The 18,451-nt window shown below is 39.3% G+C and overlaps 2 protein-coding genes across 5 annotated transcripts in view; both read right to left on the reverse strand.

Moving 5' to 3' along the window:
- Positions 1 to 1,393: 1,393 nt before the first annotated feature.
- cdv3 (carnitine deficiency-associated gene expressed in ventricle 3) lies at positions 1,394 to 7,468 on the reverse strand. Of its 2 annotated transcripts, none has more exons than XM_044042148.1 (5): positions 7,024 to 7,468; positions 5,195 to 5,268; positions 4,107 to 4,240; positions 3,720 to 3,882; positions 1,394 to 3,058 (listed from the first exon to the last, which is right to left on the reverse strand). In XM_044042148.1, the coding sequence occupies exons 1-5, from the start codon at positions 7,207 to 7,209 to the stop codon at positions 2,932 to 2,934; spliced, it is 684 nt and encodes a 227-aa protein (XP_043898083.1). In that variant the 5' UTR covers positions 7,210 to 7,468; the 3' UTR covers positions 1,394 to 2,931. The 2 variants fall into 2 exon arrangements, with proteins under 2 accessions (XP_043898083.1, XP_043898077.1); XM_044042142.1 differs by having other exon boundaries at positions 5,195 to 5,271.
- Positions 7,469 to 8,970: 1,502 nt separating this feature from the next.
- The window catches only part of tmem108 (transmembrane protein 108), a 51,229-nt gene continuing 41,748 nt past the window's right edge, over positions 8,971 to 18,451 (reverse strand). For 2 of the 3 annotated variants that reach the window (XM_044043722.1, XM_044043730.1), the window contains exons 3-5: positions 15,331 to 16,464; positions 14,391 to 14,542; positions 8,971 to 10,846 (exon numbers count right to left, since the gene is read on the reverse strand). In XM_044043722.1, the coding sequence (XP_043899657.1) occupies positions 10,730 to 10,846; positions 14,391 to 14,542; positions 15,331 to 16,464 (1,403 nt within the window). In that variant the 3' untranslated portion in view covers positions 8,971 to 10,729. Of the gene's footprint in view, positions 10,847 to 12,653; positions 12,713 to 14,390; positions 14,543 to 15,330; positions 16,465 to 18,451 lie in introns of all 3 variants that reach the window. The other variant, XM_044043740.1, reaches the window with a different exon arrangement.

Below are 18,451 nucleotides of genomic sequence, written 5' to 3' on the forward strand. Positions count from 1 at the left end.
AGTATGTCGTCCAAAATCATCAAAAAACATCTTATTAACGTATGTCGTCCAAAATCACTTTAAAAAGTCATATTATAGTATGTCGTCCAAACTCATCAAAAAACATCATACTCTAGTATTTCGTTCAAAATCATCAAAAAAGTGTCATACTATAGTATGTTGTCCAAAATCATCAAATAAATTCATTCTATTGTCTATCGCCTGAACAGGGACAGAAATAGTTTTTGTGCCTAATTTGTAACTGTTTTTAGATGGTGGTTTACAAATAAAGCTAACTTATCGTTATAATTACAATTCATAGTTAATATAATAATCATAAAATATTAAAATAAAGTCAGCCCAGAAAACTGGCAGAGTCTAACATGATCATATTTTTAGGAACAATAGCGTATTAAAAGTAGTTTTATAGCTCCACATTCTTATCTTCTTTCTTCTATCTCATTTGTTCTTCTTTTTGACATTGACTTTTGTAACTTAAAATGACACCTCGTGGACTGCGACAACCCCACAGTTGTGGAACTGAACCTGCCCCTCGTACTTGACTGAAAAACCTTTTGGCTGTGAACAAAGCCACCACACCATGAATTCTGGTGATATGGGGACTTTTTTTTTGTCTCCTTTCAATCTCCACTTTGGATGTTAAACTAAAACGCCATGTTCTTAGTAAGAATTTAACCTATGACTTCAGAACTTCCCAGCAGTGTTCTTATCAGCTGTGCTACATGCGCCTACAGTTCTTCAGGTTTTCTTAGAACTTTTGACTGTTTACATTGAACTAAAATAAAAAAAAAGATTTGGACTCACAACTTTAGCAAATCAGTCAATGTAGGGCCAAGTTACACATCCTGGTATGTGGCGAAATGGCAGGAAAATTCAAAATGGCCGTCTTCCAGTTGAGTCAAGTACCACGTTTGTATATATGTGTACAGGGCCGGTCTCTAGCGTCACTTATGAGGTTTCGAGGCGATCAGTCAATGTATGGCGAAGTTATAGGGCACTTCCTGTTTCGTGGCGATTGGTCAAAATTCACCAAAACTCCAGTGGTTGCCGTGGCCACGGCCTTTTCAGGGGACACAAACAAGAAGACACATTAGACGGATTTGAAGAGCAAAAATGATGATGAGTAATGTTTCCATGTCTGCTCTAAATAATAATTTTTAAGTTTTTGTGTGATCGCATGAACTTTCTTCTTGTGGATTAGTGATACCATCATTTCCTGAATCATCCTCACGATATATTGGGATATTATAAACAGGCAAACTATTGTTATTGTTTATTCCCCAAAACAGTATATTTTAAGAAAAACCTCATGGTAAAAATAACAATCACTTGCGTGACCAAAATACTCGGCCAATTTCAGTATAAAGATTCAGACGAGACTAAATTCAAGAGGATCACTTTATTTATTCATTTATTTGTGTGTGTTAGACTCTTTGTTTCATTGCAAATATTCTGTGTCCACCCACGGTGTCCCAGCAGGGAACAACACTCCCTGACGTCTTTCATGGAAAGGACAGAAACAGAACATAAATCCAGTTCTTCACCTCCTAAACATGATGTTTTGCTTGTTGTAAAAACCCACTTGATTTTATTGGGCAAACATACCGCTGATTTGGAAAGTGGATTCCAGTACTCTTGATTTGGTGAGAGTTTGTATTTACAGACCAGCAGTTACTGTCAATCTGTGAAAATTAAGTTATGCACAAATAACCTCTGGACTGAGACGGCGTGATAATGGAGGAAAGGAGAAAAAATAAGTGTATTTTTGTTGATACTGTAACATCAGTGTCAAATTGTCAAATGACAGTAAAGCGTTTGTTACCAGAAGAATAAGATTCAAGATTCAAAGACGCTTCTGCTGAGATCTTAATGTACCAAAAATTAAAGAGCGGGAAAAAAACAACAGTGGATATGAAAGACGATTAGTAGTTGTTATCATCAGGTAAACTACATCAGCACTACATTCTTGAACAGAAGGACATTTTTTTTTAATATTTAAATGTGTTTTCTCCCCCCAAAAGTGGTGAGTTCCAGAAGCAGGCAACAGCCCGAGAGACGACGAGCAGAGTTCTCTTCAGATGACAAAGCAGTTTCTCTCTTATCAGTAAGGCCACTTTATATAGAGAATCTAAATGGAGGACCACAACCTATTTCTTCTTGACCATTGATCTTTGCAGGGTGTCGTCATGATGATGTAGGAGAAAAACATAAAAAGAAAAGCAAAGCTTCAAGTTTCTAAATCAGAAAGCCAGCTTGTAACAAGGAGCTGCTGGTCTTTGCCCCGTTCACTACCACACAGTCCACATGGTCACCACCAGCTAATGCTGCTGAGGTAGTTTCCCCCCAAAACCGCAACTCAAAAACACACCCCACAAACAACCATGTGTGATTGGGTTTTTTTTTTAAGCAATCTTGCAAAAAAATAGATATTTTCACAAAAGTTTGTAAAATCATCTTCTTAGATCCTCTGTGGCTTTATCAAAGCGAGTTGAAGTCCAGAGAGAAGTTGTGCCGTCACAACTGCCGCTCTGAGTACAATCCACAAATGGACAACCATGTTGTCTTTTGTTGCTGTTGCAGTGTTGTACTTTGGGTGTATTTTGCCAATTCCTTATCAATTAGTCCGTCTTTGAACAGCCCCTTCAGATGCAGTCCTTCAGGTTTGCCCACCAAATGTATGTCAAGTGTCTTGTTTATCTGTTAAAAGGGAGTGTCACTGTGTGTGTGTGTGTGTGTGTGTGTGTGTGTATGTATCACTGTGTGCGTGTGTGTGAGTAACCAGTGTGTTTGGTGGTGATGGTGGAGCCAGGGTGAGCTGCGTCGGGACTGCAGTCCACATAGCTGGAGGTTCAGCTTATTTCGAGGGGGCTGGGCAGAGCTGGACCGAGCTGGAGGGGCCGGAGGACGGAGGGGAGGGGGGAGGGCGCAGCTCTACTTGTCCCCCAGGATGGCGAACTGGTTGTCAAGCTGCAAGTGCTGCATGGAGGCGCCGCCGGTTTCCTCTCTGCCACGGTTCTTGTGTTTCACCACCTCAAAGGTCTTCTCCATCTCTCTGTCCCTAGAAGACATGGATGTGTTAAGAACTGAAACTGAGGCTGTCAATCGATAAAAACATCAAACTGCAATCGCCTGCATAATTGTCCATTGTTAACTTGCAATCGATTGCAATTTATCTGTTCTAAATAGACCATAGAGGGGTATTTTTAAGGGTTTTTAATACTCCTATCAACATGGGAATGGGACAAACATCAGTACATATGGTCTGTTTTTTGTTTTTTTAAACCTAAATGAATATTTAATGTTTGTAACTTGAATACAAAACATTTAAGGTTCCCTCACATGTTTAAGTCCCATGCACACCAAACAAGATATTTTGTGTAAATTATTACTCAGGCATTACCAGTTTTGTAGCTAGGCAACCCGCTAGGATTCCTTACAAGCAAACAAGACGGAGACATAAGGGTTGACTCTGAAAGTCAGTCCTGATTTTTCCTTCCCTTTTTTAGTAAAATGTCTGAACTACAGCTCATCATCGCTGGAAGCCGACTTCCTGCGACACTTTGTTTTTCTTGGCTTTAGAATTTATTTAAATCACATCACACTGAAAATGAATAATGAGTGTATTAAAATTCACAATTTAGTGCCAATTATGTATTTAAAAGTACAAGATTTTAATATAATAGACAGTTACTGCTCTGAGCACCCTGAGCTCTACTTACTTGCGTGTCTCCACATGCTTGGCAGTGGCCAGTAGAGAGGGAAACTGTGTGTCACTGAAGATCTCAGGAGGGCCCTGGCTTGGCCCTCGTTTGCTGGTGGTCAGTCGAGCCCCTGGAGGGCGATATACACCAGCAGGCTTTGACTCAGGCACCTCTACTTCCTCTGAAAGCACAGAAAAAATATAAATATAATATGGTATAAGAAACACAACAAACATTTTAGGGGTAGATTCCTGTAGTATTTAATTTATATAAAACTATGTATATGAGCACATATCTTTAAAACAGCTTCAAAATGTACAGGTCATTGTAAGTGGAGAAATTATCATCAGTGATAATTCCCCAAGTTCTTAAACAGGAAAGAAAAGCTGAGGTTGGTTTGCTCACCTGCTGGAGCAGCAGGAGGAGGAGCAGCTCCAGATTTGTTCCAGGGGCCGGACACTTTGTCTCCACTGACCACGATGATCTCTCCATCCTCGCCGACCTCCTCCTTCTCATAGTCCTCTTCCTCTCTCTCGTCACTGCAAACAAAAGTGAGGGACAGGTGAGCACAGTTGTGATAAATCTCCACGCAACAGTAGCGACATTTACAGTTCAACTGAGACTGATGTCTAGGTTTATTTAATACAGGTTAGCAGCTTATTTCTACTGGTTTTTCATCCCATCACTTACATTTTACATCAAGCAAATCCACCCATGTTTCTCTCACTGATTTTTTTGTAAATTAGCTTCATTTGCATGGCAGCACACAACACATTTGATTTGGATTTTAGTTTCCATCTGCATTGTTTGGACAACCAACATCATATAAGCTTATTTTCAGGTTAGTTTGACAGACTGATTGTAAAAATAAGGTGATTTATCAATTCATTCAGCAGTGTGTATTATTTGTGGTACAACAATATGTGAAAGTCATCATTATGTAATCATGGTAATGAAAAATTATTAAAACATCTGTTTGCACATTTGAATCTTTAAAATGTAGCCAAATAACTTTAAGTTGATACTTTATTTTCAGTCCATCTATGTTATCAATACAATAATTATGGTGTCCATGTTTCAGAATAAATCAGCCATACACAGTTACATTTTTATCTGTGGACATGTTACTAAACCTGTGTGTGAAAAAAAAATTGACTGGTTTTGTGAAAAATGGCCAGCCCAACACTCCATTATCATTACTTCATTATTGGACTAAATTGCCACAACATCATACATGAAATGCTGGGGTGGTAGAACCTGAAAACCTGTTTTAAATTAATCATTACGCCATAAATCTGCTGAACTGCAGCTGCACATGGCAACAGTTCTTACACAGCCTTTATTTCTTAAAAAAAAGTGTTGGTCACTGATTGGGCAATAGACATATTAGAAATTCATTCAAATATTTGTTAAAATTTGGGCAGGATGGTCCCAGGAGGCCTAGCTGAGGATCATGTGATATGTGATGGATGACTCATGACAACCAAACACACCTTATCTGTAGAGCCTGGAGTCGCAGTCCACTGTAATCCACTTCTTTCTGCTCAAACTCTTTCCATTCCTCGTCCTCCTTGGCAGAAGAATGCATTAATTCAAAAGCACAAAACATTACAATGTAAATGACACTGGTGCTAAATTCCTTTTGTTTCTACTGCTGGAGTTACATTGTGGAGCAGGGAAAATGTGAATTTAAAACCTCACTTTTAGTTACGCTTAAATGTTTGTATATATGCATGTGAGTATACTCACCAGCCACTATATTAGGTACATGTGATCTGTTTAACTGCTCAATAATACAAACATCTAATTAACATTACAAGCAAACCATGTAGTCAAGGTCAAGATGAGTTCCTGAAGTGAAAACTGTGCACCAGAATGAAGAAAGTTAATTGAAGTGACTGAACATGGCATGGTTGTTAATAACAGACACAGCTTAGCATTTACAAATTGGAGATGTACTAGATGTTCATGCACAACCATTACTATGATAGAAAAAAGGCATGGGAAATGTAAAAAAAAAAAGAAAAAAAGAAAAGAAAATCCATGACCTGGCTCAAAATAATGATTGGAGCACCAAATGGCCCCCTCATCCCTCCAATGCATGTCAGGGTGTGGATAAACTGCAATGGTCATTGTGTGGCCCTAGAGGTAGGCCATAAATAATTTGCTATATCAGAGTATAGCAAACCTCACTTTGCTATACTCATTAGGCCACACCCTAATGTAAATTAAACAACGTTTGTTACTGAAGGCATACTTCATGTTGCCAGTAGGTGGCACAATGACTGTCTTAGCAGGTTATCATCATGGACCAAAAAGCAGATTGATGGGGCAGAAAAATGTAGCATGCTTTTCTCGCAAATGCACTTTTGGCCACTGCCATGGTTGCCACAGTAACCGAGCGGCAAATTGACTGGGTTGAAGTCTGGTGCATGGCTAGTGGGAACACAAAAATGTGGAGGTGTGTTTTTAACTATAATTCCAGTGAAATTAATTGGACCATTCTAAAACTTGGACAGATTACAATTTTCGGGGATCCTAAATGTTAAAGGTAATAGAATACAATCTCTGAAATCATGACGGGGATACAGCGGAAACACACTGGTTAATTTATTAGGTACACATAATTACTTTTTCAGTTTTTTAATCAAATTGACAGATTTTGCAATAAGCCAACAATTAACTATTTTCATTACTCATAAGATATTTTTTCCTTAATAATCTGTTGATTATTCAGTGATTTTTCCACTTAAGTGCATTCCTTCCATTCTGACCAGTAAAAACATTTTTACACACTTTATTGGGTATACATTACTTACAGTGGCCAGTATGTATGTATGGACAAAAAATGTATACATGTATAGATAACAGTGTTGCTCCTGCTCTTGTGATTTAAATCTTAATAGGCCGTCACCCTAGATCAAACTTGTGACAAATGGCGGCTCGGCCTAACTGTGAAGACCACGATACTAAGCATGAGGAATGACAGCTTCAATTAGACAGTTTCCTGTTCTGACCTCAGGTTTAATAATAAGTCAAACTGGGGGCTTTAATACCTCGCGCACATTTATATACACATGTAAAAAGAGAGGATGACACGCATTGTCACAAAGTGTGCCCGGGTAAAACCACCATATGCTAGCTAGCGACCCGGCTTTGTCCCGCAACTATCACCCACGTCTTCAATCACGACTTGGCGTGATACGAGAGGGTTGTCAGGGAGTGTAAAGAGAACACAGACTGTGGCAGGTTCAAGAAATGTGACACGACATCTGTGTGTGGAACACACGCACAAAAGTTCGCGGACAGTAGCGTCAGTTACCTTCTCGATTTGCGCGTCTTGGCTCTCGTTTTTCACCGACTTCTCCTTCTCCTTCTTGAGCTTTTTCATCGCAGCAGACGCAGGGGCGGCAGCGGACTCTTTCCCCTTCCCTTTCTCTTTCTTCTTCTTTTTATCCCGTTTGGCAAAAAAATCGTCCAGGCTCTTCTCCGTCGGTACGTCCGCCATTTTCAAAGAGCAGCGTTAAAGAAGCGGTTAGCTAACTGGCTGAGCGATGACAAATGTGGAAAATTCGCTCTCGTAAAGTAAGGACAGCGGCTCACAGGGTTAGCGGACAGACAACACCGACTTACTCCTTATTCTGGCACTTAAACTTATGTTAGACGCTGATAAAAATAAATGTCCACCCTGCTTTCCTCACTAAACCGTCAGCCTTCCAACCAACCATGCCATGCACAGGCTATTTGACAAATCTGTTTTGTTACCCGGAAGCACTTCAACCCTCAACCGGATGTAGTATCAGTCTTACGTATTAAATGTATTTATTCATTTTATTTATTTAAACTTCTCATTTACAACTCTGTATTGTTGGGTATTTTAAGATTAGATAAAAAAATAAATATAAACAACACTACAATAGATAATTAGGTACAGAAAATATGGAAACATGTACAACAACATAAAATAAACTACGAAAAATGTGTGGTGATTATTATTATCATTATTATTATTATTATTATTATTTACATTGCTGTGTTTAACAAAGGCAGTAATTATTTGGGCGTAAATGGAGTATTCAGACAAAGTAACATTTGGGTGGAATGAACCTTTACTGAGTATTGAGACATAATATTTTTGTGGAATGAACCTTTCAAAACTTTAAGTACTGAGATTAGTTATAGTTATTATTTTATACATATATGTATATAAATATCTATTTATAGATTTTCTTTGTCGCCAGGGTTACTCAAAACGCTTAGAAAAGACATGTAGCACACCAATCCTGTACAAAAACTCATGTTTAGATTTTTGCCATGGTTTGCATAGCTCAGTAGGCACTATAACACATAATAATAAAAATACAAGAATGAGGTCATTCTTTAGTAATGCATTTTGATTTTATAGTAAATGTAAATACAGGCGGGGTCTTTACAAATTTAGCCTTGTGGATGAAAGATTTGGCTAAAGTAAGCGAAACATTAATCATTGGGTCCAATTTCGTGTTCTCTATTATGAAAGTACTATTGTCAATACAGGGTTGTATAGTCCTAACAACCCTGTATTTTCTATTTAACCATTCCATAAAGTGTGTCCAGAACAGTTGACTGAAATGGATCATGTTGTTTTGTTCTTCCATAAACTTCCATAAAAATATCGATTCTGAGATGGCTTTTCACCATAACCTAATTTCTAACATTACATTTACATAAATATTTTTCTTTGTGAATCCTCACATTTGACTTGTAATCTGATGCAATAGGGGTGAACATTAATGTATATACTGTTTTTTTCTCAAGATACGTAAAGCAACTGAACATATAAGCAACTGTTACATGTCATTTTACACTTTTGTGACAGTAAATATGTTCAACAGTCAAAATAATAGTGAATATTCAGTTTTAATCTGGAAACCCTCACACAAACAAAGGTTTAATGATCATGTTTTATCAGATTTAAACAGGCCCGAAGGTTAACGCATACTGCACAATTAAATTACCTTCTCCTTAGCAGAAAACCAGGTTTGTAAACAGATTATTGAACTAAAGTCATGTTTGCTGATGCAACACAATGAGAAAATTCCAGCTCACCACATGAATGGATGTGCTGGGGTCGACAAGACTGTTAACGCTGCTGTGTTACCTAACAATCAGGTGTGACATTTTGGAAATCCTCTCCAAAATCATGTCACAACAACCTATGGAAAAAAAAATATGTAAGGGATTATTCTGATTATTTTACAAGAAAAGATCAATCAGACAGACAAGTTGGTGTTTTTTTAAATTTAGTTTTATTGCTCAGCAGTAAAAAGTACAGTGTATACTACAGTACAAAAAATACATAATGTTGAACACTGCTCCACCGTGCCACTGAACGTTTTGGTAAAATAAACACTTTATTGAGCGTGCAAAACAACAAGCCCACCCGTGAGCATCCAATGCAGGAAATATCAATATGTTTAATTGTGTTGTTCCCCACCGCTGCTTGACTCAGGGATTTTAGAACAACATCGCACAATGCAGAAAATCTTTAGCGACAATAAAGGCAGGCAGCATTGATTATTGGATTAAAAACTGCAGCAATGCAAAGTAAAAACAAATGACAGAAGGGCCACAGGTTCAATAATTAAAAAAAAGAAATATTCAAACGCCTCTGTATGTGCTCACAGTTAATATTCAGCATACTGTACATTTTTTGTCTCGTGATTTTCATTGGTCATGACTTCTAAGACATACTCTATAATGTGGTCCAGGAAAAAAAAAAAAAATCATTCATTTACGCTTTTCTGTTTTTTTTTGTTTTTTTTGGGAAACACTCACAGTAGCAAAAGAGGGTCTAATTGTTTTCTATGGCACTGAGAAAATATTTCTCAAACTGGGCTAAGTAGCGACTCCACGACACGGACAAGACAGACACGCATACAGGGACACGCACGCACGCGCAAACAGAAGCACACACAAAACAGATACAACTGAGTGATACAGTCTTGTTTGACTGAAAGGAAAAATGATATTTGGTTAAGGGGCCGGAGCACATTCTAAACCAATTGTCCACACACTCTCACAGTATGCGTACATGCATGGAACAAAGGCATCCATACACATACACTGGTATAATAAAGGGCCAACATAAAGAATTAAGACATCTATGTGGTCCCTCTTAAGAGAAGCTGGTGACACATGGGGGGGGGATCACTTACAGATCTTTCACAACTACCACCAGATGTGGAACCATAAATCCTGCACAAATAATCCGCGCACATTTACCAGTAAAATCTGGGTTTATATTTATCAAATTTGTTAATTTCCTATCGTTTAATCTTCATTTATAATGTACATAGGCCTATCCTGTATTTGCAAAGCAGATTGTGTAATTTTTTACACATAATATATTGACAAATTATTGTCTTTTATAAAAGCACAAGATTCCTCTTCTTCTTGCAAATGAAAATCACATTTTTAAATGATCACAACTCTGTCTCTCGTCTCTGATTGGCTGTTCAAAACTCTTTTTAAATGTATTGGCTCAATTATTTGATAAATACAGACCCTGATTTGATCATAAACAATATTTTACGACTTATCTCCGCTCCCCCCAAGAAAATATTATAGGTGTGATATTCAAGTTCAACAGGCTATAAGTATTTTGGGATTGATTTTTATAAAGGAAAAGGAAAATTACAGCGTTAAATGTTTTCATAGCACATTTCTCTGTCTCACTCACCGTCACACTACCACAAATATTCTGTATTTTATAAAGACAATAAAAACCTTTTTTATTTATTTATTTATCACAATTAAACCTTTTCTCTCTTTTTTTTTTATAAAATGTACATCAGAAAAATATGCAGGTGCATCCTCGCTGTAAACAATATCTGTTTACATCACACTCCACTCAGGTTGCTCTTTGTTTTTATAATATACAGTATAAAGTCAAAGTCTCTGAATATTTACCACAAATATAAAATAGACCGCCACGGCAGGGGGTTGTAGGTGGAGGAGACTCGGACAGTGTCTCTGGTTTTCTGTCTCTAGATGGCAGAGGCTTTTTCTCTGTTGATGAAGAGCGTCTCCTGGCAGAAAGGATTAACCAGGACCATGCTGCTGCCACTGTAGTCTCCATTAGGGGGTAGACAGGAGTCATGGTCCTGCAAATGCACAGACACATGCAACACAGTGAGAAATCTTTAACACTAACCCCGAGGAAGAGTATGTGCCCATCAATCATCCTTAAAGAGTAACTAAACCCCTAAACCACTTAGTTAGGCAATGTTAATAATGTTATTTGTTGATCCAGGAGCAAAACCACAATTTAGTGTAAAGCACTAAAATTATACATGTTATATTCATGTTATACGTGACAAAAATCAGTGTATCTACTGCCTGTCTGGTCAAACACCAGCCACTGCATTCAAATTTCCCCACTGGCTATTTAATTCCGCTCTTGCACGACCTAAAAATCTTAAAAGTTCCATTTACATCGGAATCCGGAACTGGAAGTGGCGTCACCTCCAAAAAACAGGGACGCAAATGCATCTCGGGCTGGATGTTGTTTCTACCTGTCGAGCACAACAGTATAGCCCGTTCTCACCTTTTCCACCTAATGGTCCCAGCTCGCCTCGGCACGGCACAGTTAAGGTTGGTTTTCCACTACAAAATGCTTGGATTTGCTCGCTTGGAACCTCGCCAGAGCAGGTCCTAAAAGGAGTACCAGGTATCAAGGTACTATCGCTAGTGGAAATGAAAAATAACCGTGCCATGCCGAGACGAAGTGAGTCGAGCTCGTGGAAACATGCCATATGTGTCCATCAGATTTATTGGGAAACAAATATGACAGAAGTGCAGATAACAGTAAAATGGCGCTTTTCCACTATACAGTTCTGGCACAACTTGGCTCGACTCTACTCGTTCTTTTTTTCGTTTCTTTTTTTTAATACCTGCTATTTAACAGAGGAGTCTGGTGTATTTAGTGACAGTGATCAGGAAGTACTGAACTCATCTTTTTAATTAACTGAGTCTAATGATTCAGTACGCCGAAAACAACTGCTTTGCTCGTCGTCACTAGTTTATGTGTTTTTGTCGCATATAAAACGTCACAGCAGTTTTGTGCGTTTTCCATTACTATAGGAGGTAGGAGGTACTATAGTAATGGAAAACGTCGTGCCTGATATCAAACTGAATAGAGCAGAGTCATGCTAGAACTGTATAGTGGAAAAGCGTTTGTGCATTTGTTGGTGAGGTCGGTCAGTCTGACAGTAGCCAGCCAGGTGGGGTCATTCCAACCCACGACTTCCAAGCTCCGATGTTAATGGAACACCGTTTAGTAACCCCTGCTGTTTCTCGCCTACTCTGCCTTTTAAACACAGATGCTTCGCCGTTACAGTAAATACCTAGCAGAGAATCATGAATCAGGGATCACTGTTAGTGCCCAAACTGCAGATTACTGTATCTACTTCACTCTCTACAGACAAGGCAGACACTTAAGTGTGGAGGTGAGCTGAATAATGTGAACCCCAGGGCTTTTAACGAGAACATGAACAAAGACATCTGACAAAAGCAAGATGGAGGGAGACACACAGGGAGGAGGAAGGGATGTAACAGCTTAATGGGCAGAGAGACAAAAGGGAGGGATGACTCAGAAGAAAAAAGGCAGCACATAGAGCTAATGTCAGAGGGATGGAGGGTGGTGATGATGTAGAATGGGTTTTTGCTGGTGAGTCAGCAGCAATGAGGCAGCGCAGGAGGGAGGTGTGGAAAAACAAAATGATTTGTTTTACAGCAGGAAGGAGCCTGGTTTTTATCCGAGAGACTCAATCAAATCAAAATTAATACTGTCATTAAAGTTTTACGATCATTTCTCCCAGAGCTCTCCTGTTTACCTATCACAGCGGGGGAAGCGACTGTAAAAAGGTTTCTACAGACAGGTAAAGACAAAGGGGGGAAACAATAAAACACCTGCGTGTCACCAGAAGCATCGCACACACGATCCAACCTCAGCTTCCCTCTCCTGATGCCTCCACAGGGCGGAAGAGGAAGGAAAAGTGTGCAACAAACAGATAAGACACATGATGATAATATGAAACAAAAAAATAAAAGACAAATGAACAAAGCAGAGATTGAAAAGATATGAGGTGAAAAGAGGACTTTGGCAGATTTAACACTCTCTAAATCAAAGTAACTGTTATATACTCGAATATCCAACAGATGGCACCATAATGCACCTAAAATCAAGCTGTTCCCCAGCTTGAATTCATTCTTATTGGGTGAGCATGACAACCTTTCTGGCCCTTGATATTTTTCTCAATACAATAAGAAAGAGAACATGTCATTAAAGATCTGACAGGACTATAAAAGTAACTCAACTTAGAAGATCTCAGTGTCACCAGTCGGTCACTTAATAAAGACAATCAAGTGTACAAGAAATACACACAGGTTTAACAGTGATTCATTGAATCTGAAGTGTAACAAGGATATTAAGAGGTGACCTACATTTTCAAGCTGGAAAAAATATTATAAAGTAGGTAATGTATATTGTAATATATTAAATGTAAGTTGTATGAGAGTAACAAAGCCACCAGGACAGGAGTCTCTAACTTAAATGACCTTGGGGGACAATCATATCACGACATTCCATCGTGATATCACAATAGACACATCTGTGATGATCGATATATCACAGAATTTCAAAATAAAAGTGTCTGTGTTGATATGATAATAAAAAAATCTAATAACGATGCAAAATTAAACTATTACTAAGAAAAACGTACAGAAATAACCATTATAACTTGATGTTAAGTGGCTAGTTTGGGACCTCTGCTCTAGGATTTACAATTTTGTACTTTTGAATTATGTATGGAAACATGTATTACAGAGGACGTTTCAATGCGTTCAATGTTTTGAATAAAAAGCTTTATCCACAAACAAAGACGAACGACATCTTTTCAGGTTTGCAAATGCCACCGTAGTTCAGTCTGTGGAGCGGTGAGTGCAGGAATATTCCATTTATAAAATAATCTGTCAGTCTCACTCTGACATGTCATTCTGTAATTATTACACAATGGACCTTAAAGTGTGGCAAATTAAAATATTCTCCTTTTTTTGGACACGTTTAAGTATTCCAAGCGTGTCTTTTTGTAATTTCATTGATTAACGATTTAATTATCGCTCTGGCACAATTTCAACAGACAAAAAAAAAATAATAATAACTCTTTGATGGCGACACTAAATGCTTTGAAATGCTTTCAACTTTAACGCGTGGATCTGTTCAACATGCCGTTTTTGTTGCAGTCTCACAAGTTCAAACAAACCTGTGGGTCAACGGCCGTGGAGGTGGCTGATAAGAATGACAAATATGACCTGTTCTTTTGGTGTTGTAACATATTTCACATCAAGAAACGTTCTCTGGAGATGAACTCACCGTGAACCGTCATACATTTCTTATAATTATGATCATCATCATCAGACAAAAGCCGAAATCTCCTTGAAATTAAATGTGTCAAGCAATATTCTGTATTTGCTTGTTACAAATAGCATCCTTATAAAGTGTAGCAGGCTGATACAGTGCTGTGCTCAAGTGCACCACATAAGACCTTGAGGTTTTGATATGATCCTCTTGTTGCTTGTTCACGCATTAAAACCATTAAGCTGCCTGATAGTGAAGCATCGATACAGCGAGTATCGAGTCGTTTGTACCTCACTCTCCAGTGTGTGTATTTCTCTGGGCAGCTCCACGGCGTGCCGGCTGAAGTAGTCCATGGTGATGGCGTTGTTCCAGTAACTGAGGTTGTTCTCATGACTGGACGACTTCTTCTTCCTCCTCATGCAGCACACAGTCAGCAGCACGGCTACGGAGAACAGAGCCAGGAAATGTAGATAAGAGCGAAGAGTAGCCTGTGGCACTTGGGTTAAAAAATAAATATGCTGCTTCACATAAATACACCAGCTGCTCAGATAGAAGTTGCCATGATTCAGGGAGAAAAAGAAAAAAAAGCCACAGGTAGGAAAAAGGAAAACATTCAAATCTCCCTGGTGATGTCTCTGCAACAACTCAAAAATGAATTGTACAGGAATAAAGGGGGGAAATGTTATTTTCGCATCACTAAGGAACCAACATGTATTTTGCCTGAGGTTGTAACTCATACTGCTTGATGAAAATAAAGATTGTTCCTGCTCATCTGCTGTTAATATTCTATTGTACTGTATTTAGTAAGATTGGGGTGCCTGGTAAGAGAAGGGAAGTCAGATGAGACGACTGATACAGCTTTTCCAGCGTAAATAATCAATAATCAATTTTTGTGCTTTTCTGAAACACTTTCATTGTTTATAGTGAAAAGGTACACATTATACACTTTATCTTATATTTAGCTTATTTTATTAACTGTTGTCTATTCCTATTTTTTATTTATCACTTTCTGACAAGAGGTCTAAAATATCTTATCTTATCTTATGTCAGTTTAAACTGCCAGCGAGTAAAAAGGGATTGATCAGATCATCTAACTATCAGCATTAAATCAAATAACCCAGTTTCTGTAAGTGTTGCACAATTACCTTCCTATTGTATATTTTTATATCAGTAACCTTAAATTTTAGCTAATGTTAGTATTAAAGTTTAATCTGTGCTGATTTTACTTACAACATGAGGATACAGGCACACTGATGGCAAGCACGATCCACACAAAGTCCATCCGGCTCAAGCAGATAGTCATGCGGGCGGGCGGGGAGTTGGCGGTGGGGTCTGAGCTGTTGTCGGGAGTCCAGGGTTCCTGGGTGGTCGCAGGACCCTGCTTGTTTAGGAAGTTCTTGCTGGCTGTGGAAGAGGCCTCTGAAGTGTTCCCCTTAGCTGGCACCTCCTCGACTGCACTGCTGTTCAAGAGCAGCGAAACATGTGTAGTTAAATTCCCTATCTGCTGCCCAAGAGGGGGATTGTCTGTGACGTTACCCCGGAAAACCTCAACATGGCCCTCGGCGGTGGTGGACTCATTGGATGCCGAGTGGTTGTTTGAGACGACTGTGGGATCCGGTGTTTTGAGGCTCTGCTCAGTGGACAGAGTTGGGGTGGACACAGTGGAAGTTTGATTCTCTGATGGGTTCTCGAGTGGAGGAGCAGACCCTGTCTCTACTGTCAGCTCACCTGTGGGGGACTCGCTTGTAGGATGAACCTCCCTCGCGGTGATGGTGTGGCGTGCAGCCAACTGGGAAACATCTCGCGGATGCCCCCAGAGTTTCAGACCAAGAGCATGGTCACTACTGAGCGATGACAGGTATATTGAGGGGGAATGTAGATCTGGGAGATGATGACTGGGGTCAGTGGGCTCGTTCACACTCAACTTCTGTGGACCGATGTGCTGTGCAGCAAATGTATCTCCTCCAACTAAGCCAGAGCTGGACATAAGAGCCAGAGGGTTTGGATCTCCTCTGGGAGCAGATGCCATGTCTTGGGGCTGATTAACCCAGCTTTCAGTGTTTGGAGTGACAGTGTCATGAACGGGAGGTTCTTCAAGAACATGGCTGGTGGTGTGAAGCCTGGTTGAAGGGTAGAGGACACCAGTAGGAAGGATGATATTTGTAGGTTGAGTACTTCCTTTGTATGACTGCTCTCCGCTACTGGAGCCTTCCTGATGCGAGTCAAGGTAGGGTGTAGCGGGGGGAGAAAGGGGGTTGCTATGTGCAGCTGCCATGGAAACAGAGTCCCGGGACATCTGACTGAGGTGCAGCTCCTGTGCTGACGACACCAGTGCCGCTGGCAGTGCTAGAAATGCTAGAACACCTGCAGAGGAAAAGAGATGGTTAATACATCGTACAGTAGAATACACCTTTTTGGAGTTGCACTGGTACACAGCATCACTTCCGATCACATATGTCTGATATATCATTGGTTAAAAACATAAACAAGGCTTCCATGTGCAGATGAGTTCCACTGTGTGTAACCATATGTGTGTATATGTGTAAGATGGCAACTGGGGACATCTTGTCCATGCAGCACCAAATTTAATCTCTAAAAAGGCACTGAACAAAATCACCCACTGGAAATTAATTTGTCTGAAATCTCTTAAGGAGATAAGATTAATGCTCTTATTTCTCATACAGTTTTAATAGTTTTGATACCTTTCCATTTTTTGAAAAGTTAGGTTCTAGAGATCCACTTTTGCCAAGAACAAATCAACTTTCACGCTCAAGAAGTCACAAAATTATTTAAGTTTTTACAGTAGAAGAATCAATGATAGTCAAAGTGTCAAAAGGTCCTATTTAAAATGCTAAAACCATCTCAGAGAGCCAGACAGTTTGACTCAATCCCATTAGGCCACTGTGTAGTGACAAGCCATTAGCAGGAGCCTGTGGGGAATATCACTCCTGTTATGTCAACCAGACAGCGACAAAGTCATAGAGGGAGGAACGTGGGATTGCTTATTAATTTCCCCTTTGCTCCCTCCCATCTTTCCTTTATTGACACTGTTACACACAGTTAATGTGACACATTAGTACAGCCCCCACAGAGTGGTTTCAATGCAATAATGCCACATTCATTTTTGACATATATATGTTTTTATTGGCAGCACAATGCATCAAGCTCGACCTCTTAAAGCTGTCGATTACAAGTCCTGCTGAAGATGTTAATCCATCCATCTTCTACCACTTTTATTCTCTTCAAGCTCAGCTAACATAGGGCCATAGGTGGGGCACACACTGGACAGTTTGCCAGTCCATCACATATAGAGACAAACAACGATTCACTCTCACACTCACACCTACGGTCAATTTAGAGTGCCCAATTTACCTAATCCCCATGTTTTTGGACTGTGGGAGGAAGCAGGAACCCGGAGAAAACCCCAGCACACACGGGGAGAACATGCAAACTCCATGCAGAAAGGCCAAGATGTATAACAAAGGTTGTCTTTATCAACTAGAATTCAGGATTAAATTGGATTCTTTGGAGATCATTTTCAGCCATGGAACAACATATATTTTGTTGCCCGAACTAAACCGATTAAAGTACGATAATCCCCAATTCAATCCCAATGAAGGAAAACCCAAATACGAGTTGGTAGCATTGAGTTTGTTTTGTTTTACTACATTACTTTCCTCAGGATTTGTTGAAAATAAGAAAAAATAGAAGTAGAATACATCCTTCTTATATATTATTCACAAGGATTCCCTGTGCAGACCTATAGTCATATATTAAAGACTAGTCAGAAAATGCAAAGAAAAAGAAAATGCTGTCAAAAAAATATGTGAAACAACAGTCTTACAGACATACAGTCACTGCCTGGATAGGTATCTGTAAAGATGTATATGTCATCATTTGAATATTGTGCTCCATCGGTAACAATGGAAACTACATTGCTACATTGCTTGGACCAAATGTAAAGATTTGTTGCACATCAACAAATTGAAAAGCTTTTAAAGGCTCCAACAATAAGAAAAACAAATAAATGCTCTTTTAAAAGGATGAAGCCATAAACTGAAATGGAAACCGTCCTTATCTCTTTCCTTTTTGTTCAATGAAGGATTTAAATCACACCACACCACACCACAACAACCCCCCCCAAGCACTGACAATTTAAACTCTGTCTCTAAATCATTAATCATATTCCTCACATACTCAGTCACTCACACAGACTGGCAGGATAGAGGGTCCATGTCCTGCCTTCCATTAACCAAGCTTGTCACATTTCTCTAATCCACGGAGCCCACTCCAGACCCATATCTGAGATAACGCACATGGCCGTCCCTGATTTATGACTGCTCGCCTTTGC

This window comes from Solea senegalensis, linkage group LG1 (assembly GCF_019176455.1).
Source record: "Solea senegalensis isolate Sse05_10M linkage group LG1, IFAPA_SoseM_1, whole genome shotgun sequence".
NCBI lineage: Eukaryota > Metazoa > Chordata > Actinopteri > Pleuronectiformes > Soleidae > Solea > Solea senegalensis.

Coding starts and splice junctions, on each gene's coding strand:
- cdv3 (XM_044042142.1), bottom strand. CDS start 7,209: ATGGCGGACGTACCGACGGAGAAGAGCCTGGACGATTTTTTTGCCAAA. Junction 5,272..7,023: donor AAGACGCGCAAATCGAGAAG/GTAACTGACGCT, acceptor TCTTCTGCCAAG/GAGGACGAGGAATGGAAAGA. Junction 3,059..3,719: donor AAGCATGTGGAGACACGCAA/GTAAGTAGAGCT, acceptor CATGTCTTCTAG/GGACAGAGAGATGGAGAAGA.